Genomic DNA, 9,189 nt, shown 5'->3' with positions numbered 1-9,189 from the left:
CAAACAAATCCATCTAAGCATAATCTTTATAAAAAGATTACTCAATTTCTTAAATGGAGTTTTAGTTCATTTTTCTATTCATTTCTTAGTAAAAGATCTAAGTAGATTTTTTTCAAAAAAAAAAAACTGGTTCCTTTAGGGGATTAGATTATGTGTGGGTCTCAACTTCACCAAAGACAATACAACCCTTAATATGGGACCCACCTCGATGTATTTGTTCCATATCCACATCATCCATCCATCTTGTCAAATCATTTTAGGATGTGTGCCTAAAAATGAAGCAGACCATGCTATAGGAAAGAATTGTGATTAAACATCACATCATTAAAAACTTTCTACGGCCCACCATAATGTTTAGGGGATTAAAAACTTGTTTATAAGGTCACATGTACTTAGATAAAGAGGAAAAAAAACAAATATCACATTCATTTAAAACTTTTATAGCTCATCATAAGTTGTTAATGATCAACACCACTGTTTCATATGGCATGGTCCACCTGATAATTGGATCTGCTTCTTTTTTAAGCTTGTGCTCTAAAAATGATATGAAAAAACAGATGGCCCCACAATAAGCATCGCACCTTCTTAAGTGAGGCGAGGGGCTGCACCTAATCCACTCCATTTTTTGAGATGTATAAGAACTTGAAGAAAGAAAATAAAATTTTGATGAAAGTGTAAAAGTGAAGGAGTGTCATATAATAATGACAAGAGAAGGTACGATGAGAGAAGGTGCATTTGCACGGAGAATTAAACAAGTTTTTAATGGCATTTTTTGTCCAGAAAAGAAAAAAATGGGGTCATTGCAGGAACGTAGAAAGTGATGCTATTTTAGCGCACCGACATAACCTTGGGTGTTTTTTTTAGCAGAATACTCTTACAAAAAACTATTGATTGCAATTCAGATAAACAAAATCAAGATCAAATAGGAAAAAAATTAATGAGATTTTCCACAAGAAATATAAGTACCTTACTTTTATAAGCACCTGCAATTAGGGAATGGTATGCATTCCCCATGCCAGAATGACTTCAAACAAAACACAAGCACCTCTTTAAACTACACTCAAAATGTATACAAGCCTAATCAGGGCACATCCAAACGAATGTATACATGTCTAATCAGGGCACATCCAAACGAATGTATACATGTCTAATCAGGGCACATCCAAACGCACCTTACCCATCAAATTTGCAGCCTCATTTATGGCATTATAATCTCCCACCAACTCATGCAGCCGTGTAATTACAAAAAAAAGGGGTCACCATGTCATGGAAATAACACCTTGGTGGCATCAGAATTCAAGGCAATCATCATCAGACCGTAAGGTCTGCTTTTAGGTTAATAACAGGGGCCCATTTTTCTAGAACAGACATGGCCGCGCACTCGACCAACAACTTGTGGAGACTTTAAAGGGAAATGATCTAGTGATGGGCATACTATAATGGAAATTTAACTAGATCAATGGGTGTGACCCACTTGATCACAAATAGAGAAAACGTGCTTGTCATAATGAAAAAGGTTCCCTTGGTTGGTATCTAAAACTTGATCAATTCCTTATTCTAGTCCCAACCCACATCACAGCTATGCAAACAACAGATCCAAATCAAAACTCCAAAACATCACTTGCAGCAAATCCATCCAAATCAAAAACTCAAAACATCTTCACTAAATTGTTTCATGCATCCACATCCAAATCAAATGAAACTGGTCTCAAAGGTAGTCTCACAACGTCAAAATTTGAATTCATAATGACTTTGGAAGAAACCATAAGAACTTAAGCTGGGCAACTAGGAATTTAAGCCTCGGTCATTGGATACTCGAACACCACATCTTTCCCGGAGAGCTTCCTATAGACTCCTGCAAAGGTCTCCAGCTTATACTCCGTGTTGTTTCGCTCCTTTGGGTCTAGGAAAATCTGCCACAAGAAAGAAAGATAATGAAGTATATATATAAAGGGGAAAAAAAAAGGATTCTAATGGCATTCAAGAATTTGAGTCCACAATGTTCATGTGAGTGACTGAAGGCAGGGCCACCAATGTTTACTCACCTTGATGATCTTGGACCCATCGATACGATATCTAACACGTTTCCCAACAATTTCTGCAGGATACACAACATCCTCCAACATGGCATCATGCACAGCGGTAAGGGTGCGGCTGCGAGGTCTCACGGCTGCAGAGCCCTTCTTTGGTGGCCTCAATATCCTTCGGCTGGCAATCAGGATAACGTCCTGCAGACGAAACGGATGAGAAAACTATAGAATCAGTGAGGGGAGAGAGAGAGAGAGAGAGAGAGAGAGAGAGAGAGCTGAGGCAAGCCATGGTTTCTCTGGTCCCATAGTTTCTCCATTGGATTCAATGGCAAAGGCAAGCTTTGACATTAACATAGTCATGGTGATCATTCTATTACCATGAACAAGCCAAATCTAATTATGCAATTTCCACATTAAAGGTAGGCATACAAAAAGGTAGTGCTGAGCTAACCTTCCCGCTAAACTTCTTCTCCAGCTCTCTGACAAGCCTGACATGAATTTTCCGGAAAGCTTTCCTTAGTCGGTAAGGAACATGGATAACCACTGCCCTCCGATTCCCAGCAACATCCATTTGACTGCATCAATAGACATGAAGGAGAAAATTTAATGCTTTGCCCAAAAGTGTTTGGTAAAATCATATGGCAAGTAATGTGCTGCTCTTACACTGCAGAACTCATATAGAGATCTTTCAAATCACTTTTAAGTTCCTGATTGGTGTTCTCCAAATCAAAGAATGACTGCAAAGGCAACAAAATCAGAGAAGAGAAAATAAAGCCAAAAGCTTGCAAGTGTTAAGTCAAGAATATTTAAACCTGTGCAACTGACTCCTCAAACTCAGTAGGTTCAACATCCTTATCTTTATGAATTTTCCTCCTCGCGGTATACATTTTGACTGATCTGCCTCTGAACAAACAATGCTAAATCAGATAGAGGCACTTAACAAGCATTTAGAGCATACACAGCAATAAACCAACTATGAACAAGGGCAATGGAGATCTTGTCATCGAGCAATAAGTTAATAGACATGTTCAATGTTATAAGTGGCAACTCACTACTGAACAGTTCCAGACTCATTTTGAAGAGTCTCCTCTCCCACTCGATTGAAGGGTGTATCACATACATGACTCCCTGGGATAAAAGGGCATCTCTTTAAAATGTATAGTAAGACAGCCAATTCACATGTCAGCTCAGTCGCATGTAGGGATCGTAGCGTTTGAGTCAGGTGCAACTTGTATGAGACCACAATTCAGTAAATAGTGGGGTGATGGACCAACTCGTCCAAGTTGGGTGAGACTCAGTCGATATGGCTGAGTCTGGACAAGTCAACCAAGTGGGTCTCTCTCTCCTACACGAGTACACACTTCTCTCCCCTCTATCTCTCTACCAGATTTTTGGGCTTGCGTTCTAACATGAGTTGGCATAAGGGATGGACGAAGTAGATATAACGCAAACATCTTGGTGGGTCCCACACTCGCCTAATTTGAGAGAGGTGCAGTTTGGCCCGACTCATCCGAGTTAGCTCAACTGAAAACTGAACAAATTAATCCAAGCATTGGACCTCTTAACTATGGTAGATTATCTCCCTCCACGACTCCCTTGACTTCAAAAACAATATCATTAAACCAGGTACCAAAAGATTATACTCACTACAACACCACTCCCTGGCGCTCAGTGATGCACTAGTCGACCGAGTGGGGCTCTCTCTCTCTCTCTCTCTCTCTACCCCCACCCACTGCCTCCAAAAGCATAATCATTGAACCAGGCACCAAAAGAATAAACTGACTATAGCACCCTCCTAGCACTTGGTGATGCAAAAGTCGACCCAGTGAGGCTCTCTATTCTACACGAGTACATATTTCTCCCCCTTTTATCTCTCTACCTGATTTGTGAACTCACATAGTTGGCATAATGGAGGGGATACATAATACAAACATCTCAGTGGGTCCCACGCTTGCTAATTTGAGGGAGGTGCAGCACAGCCTGACTTGTCTGAGTTGACTCAACTGAGAACCAAATCCAAGTCATTGGGTCTTTTAACCATGGTAGGGATATCCCTAGTGTCTTGTTCTCCCTCCGGGACACCCCTGCCTCCAAAAGCATTATCAAACCGGGCGCTGAAAAATTAAACTGACTCCAACACCAATCTCTAACACCCAGTCATGCACAATGGAGGATAATGCTGCATATGCATTTCGAACTCCGGCACACAACATCATTTTACAATTATCATGTTCCTATTCCAAAGATGATCCATTGTTCACACTTAATCACGACTGACCAACCACCCAAATGCAATGACTCCACCAGGCCTTCACACCTCATAGCCATTCTACCAGACTCCCACCATCTCTCTCCATCAATTTACAGTAAAATCCCCATGAAGGTGAAGGGCTCCTGCCTCCACCAACTCATCTTGCCTATTTCGGTTTAAATATAACTCTAATAAAGGTGGCAATGGGATGAGCCACGCCAGGATAGGCCATCACCTTGGGCCTTGACCTTGTAGAGCCCAGTCAGACCTAATGCTGGCCCTGTAAGAAAATTTTGAGAAAAAAGATCTAAGGTTTGAAAAAGTCCAATCTAAGAATTTCTTTAGGGTGTATCCTCCATCCACAATGAGTTCCATCATCAAATCATTTATATCATTGAAACATGACCCTGGAACAAACAATCATCTTAAACTACATCTACATTGAACCGGAATCGCCAACAAGTGTCTTAAAACCATGGCCCACTTGCTGATTGGACTGGGTCAATGGACTTGACCATTCATCTCAGACCTCGCTCTGTAGGGATCCAACTCAGGTTTGGCTAACCTGAACCTGACTGAATTAACAAGCAATTGGTGGGTTGGGTTTTCAGGGTCATTGAGTTGAGTTAGGCTTGGAAAACTGCAACTCGATTTGAAATCCAGTTTTTTTTTTTAAGGCAACAGAAGCTTCCATTGAAGAAGAAGGCACTGAGGTAGCGCCAAATACAAGCAGGACTTGAGATCCAGTTGGGTTATGTAAGGATCAGAACAATCGCATGTATTTGGGCTGGGTTGGGTTAGGTCAGGCTGGGTCAATTCATCATCGAGTATAGAGGAATCCGGATTCGGTTCAGGTTGCACCTCGAGTTGGAATTTGCATCTGGTCAGGTCCTCTTGAGGTCAGGTCAGGCTCATGTTGGACCCTCAACCCGACCATACAGACCGGCCCAAACAAGGAACCTAGATTTTGAACACACGCTCAGCCCTCGAGCCAAGTTTAGGGGCACAAGCCTTGGGCTCAGCCATCCACCCCTAACTCTAGCAGCACCAAGAGAGTTATCAGCCCCTTGTTTGCACTTAAATAGGAAACAACTATAAGTACTTTAGAATGACCTTTCTTGGAGAACAAGTGTCCTCCTCTAACCATACTTCTTTAGAAAGAAAATACTATTTTCCTGGAGAGTCCATGCAAGCAGTTTTAGGGGACGTGGGAAGTGGGAAGCATGAATTATCAAACACTCCAACCATGTAGTAACCCATGTAGTCAACAAACCACGCATGGCATAAAAAAACATGTGGATCAAACTCTTATTGGCCCTATGATACATAAGCAGGGCTTGCGTCACCCTTATCTTTATTGGGCTGCAAAATCAGGTCCACGCCCACCCTTGGCCCTGTTTGAAGATCAAGTATCTCACAAGTCACAACATCGTGTTCCCCACATAGAATGACCGTGAAAGGAGATTATCAATATGCAAGTGCCTCTATTATTGCATCTTTGCGTGGGTATTTATCTAAGCATTCTAGAATACACGCATACATTTCAATGTTGCAAATTCGCAATGTACATGCAATAGCGAGCAAACCCACCAGCCACCACATCTAGGAGACAAATGTAGCAAAACACTGGAAAAACTCTGCAGGGAATGTATCATCTTAAAGAGAATAACTGAAGATATGCCTTTTAAGTTATACTATATTTTCACAATTTCCCATCGTTCAACAAGACCACAACCAATAACTCCAAAGTCATAGTAGCCAACAAGTCCTTGCAAACCTAGACACCATATAAGAAAGCCAATGTTTCAGCATGTTCTCTTTCTAACTAAAGCAGCTATGAATCAACACAAAATCAGGCTAATAATCCCCTAAAAGTAAAGCTCCCAAAAAGTTGAAAATAAAGACAAAAAACATCAATGGTCACCACACATACTATATCGAACAGATGAACCATTATGATCTGTAGAGAGATTCACATATTACAAAAAGGTAGGCCAAGCAAGTTACGATAAAGCAAGCCACAACACCAACCATTTCTAAATTAGCCTTGAAGCCATCCAACCAGTCTTGTCCCTCTATATGACCACCCTACCTACCAATTGCTAGCCGCAACAAACAATGAAACCCCTAGACATGACCACCCAAAAAACCATGGAAGTTTCTTCGCTTAATCAATCCAACGGACACTTGGTTTTCATAAATCGCTAGCTGCAACCAACAAGGAAACCCCTAGACATGAACACCCAAAAACCCATGGAAGTTTCTTCACTTAATCGATCCAACCGATACTAGCTTTTCACAACGATTTTTTCCATTGATCACATATGATCATATCAGTCTCATGCAAAACAGTTCCCCTAGCATAAACCATCAATAAATCAACTCCTCAAAGTAGCCATTGGGTCCGCAAAACCCCAAATGGATGGAGAAAATAACCCAAATGGTATTATCCACATTGCAGTGAAGATGAAAGACCCACGCCCTTCATTCTTCCAGCATATGATGCTGAAACTGGAAAAGGAAAGCATTTTAAGGTTCTCAATGGTAGGAATTTTATTCGCTGTCTCGAACCAAAAGCATTTGTTTGGGATCCGAGGCGTCCATGGGGAGATCCCTACAGATCCCTACAGTGCATGCGTCCTACTCTGAAAATCAAACTGGCCCACTCATCATGTGAGCAACGCACAGGCTCGAATCAGGACCGTAGGGAATCATTTTCCACAATTTCTACATACATGTGTAACCCACTTGATAAATGGGCAAGCTGAGCATTTTCGACTAAAGAAAACCCATCACAACCAGTCAACCACCGCGCCATGAAAAATAACCTTCATTTAGCAGACTAATGTTTCATTTGCAGAAAAACTTATATTTAAACCGTATTTACAAAGAGAGAGATCTTCAAACCCTATAAATAAAATAAAATAAATTTGAAAGACAAATAGAATGAGAAAACATCGAATTTCTAGCGTACCTAGATCGGAATAAGAGAAGAGGAAAAAGATCCAATCTGTAGGAACAAAAAACAATCAAAAATCAGAAGGAAAGAGAGAGACGAGGCAGAGATAGACCTGCAAACCCTAGCTTGCTGAGGCGAGAGTAAAACCCTAGTCTGCTGAACGGCCTTATAAGGGATAAGAAGAACGAGACGATCGTTTCTCCTTCCTACTGAACGGTCAGGATTGACTTTTATTAAACAAATAAATAAATAAGCCAAACTAGGGTTGTACATGTGGGAAGCAGATTGCGTACTGAGTGAACTCCGTGGGTCCCACCATCATTCATGAATTTTATCCACTCCGTCCATCTAATTTATCAGATAATTTTAGATCTTTGTATGTAAGATGAAGCATATCAAAAGCTCAAGTGAACCACACCACTTGAAACAGTGTGAATTCAACCTTTACCTTTGAAAAGTTTTGAGGGTCAAAGAAGTTTTATATCAATCTGATAGCTGTATTTTCATTTTATCCATGTCTTTTTTATCTTATGAACAGATTGGATGACAAATAAACATCACTGGAGGCCTTAGAAAGGTTTCAACGGTGGAAATCAATATTTCTACTGTTTCCTATGGTATGGTCCTCTTAAGCTTTGGATATGCTTCCGTTTTGGGATTAACCCCTAAAATGATCTGAAAAAACGTATGGACGGCGTGGATAAACTACATTAATTCACGGTGGGCCCAACAGAGTTTACTCATTACGATGAGAGCGTACTGAGTAACTCAGTACGCAATCCGATTCCGTCCCTGGGACGGGCCGGACGCAGATTGCGTCCTACCCACGCCCGGAAGAAGATGTAAGTGTTTTATCCACGCCGTTCATCGCTTTTCTCAGATCATTTTAACATGAGAGACAAAAAATGAAGGATATCCACATCTCCAGTGGACCACATGAAAGGAAGCTGCAGTGATAATGACACCCACCGTTGAAACCTTTCTAGGGGCCACCGTGATGTTTTTTTAGCATCTAGCCTATTAATAAGGTCATGCAGATGTGGATGAAGTGAAAATACAAATACCGGCTTGATCCGAAACTTCTCGAGCTCCCAATAAGTTTTTAATTTTGAACATTCAATTCCCACTTCGTGGTCCACTTAAGCCTGGACCTGACTATTTTTTGTATTATAATTTAAATTATCTGAAAAAAATTTATTAACGGCGTGGATAAAACACTTACATCACGGTAGGCCCCACTGACTGTCCTCGGGCGTTAGGCCCACGTTTTGAGCGGCTCGGGCCAGGCCATCGTTTGTTTGGGCTGGGCCAGAGCATTGACAGCCGTTGGTTACATGATTGCGATTACTATCGACCACTGAGAAGAAGGATGTCAGGAGCTAAATCTGATCTAGGCAAAATCAGCATTCTGAGTGGGCCTGATCTAACCAGTTTAAACGCTGGTCTTGAGCTGATCCCAGACCCACCTGATACTGGTCACCAGTCCATCAGCCAGGGCTATGCTGGGCCGAATTGAGTCCTTGACGTGATCGCGGAGTCGTCCGAGTCAACTAGGACTCGTTCCAACCATCACACCCAGCCTGGGCAGGTTGGGCCGGGGGCGTATCTCTGGATCTACTTAGGTGGGTGGATCATTTTGGGGCCCACTGTCATGTATGTTCCTTACATCCACACCATCGGTTTTGACAGCTCGATTTTTGGCCATGGTCTCAATAAATGAAGCAAATCCACATCTTAGGCGGACCATACCAAGGAAACAGTTGTGATTGAATCCTGGCCATTAAAATTTTCATAAGGTCACAAAAGCACTAATGGAGAGACCACAAAAATATCATCTTGATCCAAAACTATTGTCGCCCATGAGAAGTTTTTAAAAGTTGGTTACCACTTTTTCTATACTATGGTCAACCTGAGATTTGGATATGCTTATTTTTTTGGATTATACCCTT

General features: G+C 41.4%; 1 protein-coding gene across 1 annotated transcript; it reads right to left on the bottom strand.

Annotated features, from left to right (window-relative positions):
* Positions 1–1,635: 1,635 nt before the first annotated feature.
* On the bottom strand, positions 1,636–7,461 carry LOC131234354 (small ribosomal subunit protein eS7). Its single transcript, XM_058231172.1, has 7 exons — positions 7,353–7,461; positions 7,256–7,291; positions 2,843–2,933; positions 2,694–2,767; positions 2,482–2,605; positions 2,046–2,228; positions 1,636–1,913 (listed from the first exon to the last, which is right to left on the bottom strand). The coding sequence occupies exons 3-7, from the start codon at positions 2,915–2,917 to the stop codon at positions 1,794–1,796; spliced, it is 576 nt and encodes a 191-aa protein (XP_058087155.1). The 5' UTR covers positions 2,918–2,933; positions 7,256–7,291; positions 7,353–7,461; the 3' UTR covers positions 1,636–1,793.
* Between the last annotated feature and the right edge of the window lie 1,728 nt (positions 7,462–9,189).

Source organism: Magnolia sinica, chromosome 19, assembly GCF_029962835.1.
Source record: "Magnolia sinica isolate HGM2019 chromosome 19, MsV1, whole genome shotgun sequence".
Classification (NCBI taxonomy): domain Eukaryota; kingdom Viridiplantae; phylum Streptophyta; class Magnoliopsida; order Magnoliales; family Magnoliaceae; genus Magnolia; species Magnolia sinica.
This window is presented reverse-complemented; position numbering and strand designations above follow the sequence as displayed.

Coding starts and splice junctions, on each gene's coding strand:
- LOC131234354 (XM_058231172.1), bottom strand. CDS start 2,917: ATGTATACCGCGAGGAGGAAAATTCATAAAGATAAGGATGTTGAACCT. Junction 2,606..2,693: donor CTCTATATGAGTTCTGCAGT/GTAAGAGCAGCA, acceptor CTATTGATGCAG/TCAAATGGATGTTGCTGGGA. Junction 1,914..2,045: donor ATGGGTCCAAGATCATCAAG/GTGAGTAAACAT, acceptor TTCTTGTGGCAG/ATTTTCCTAGACCCAAAGGA.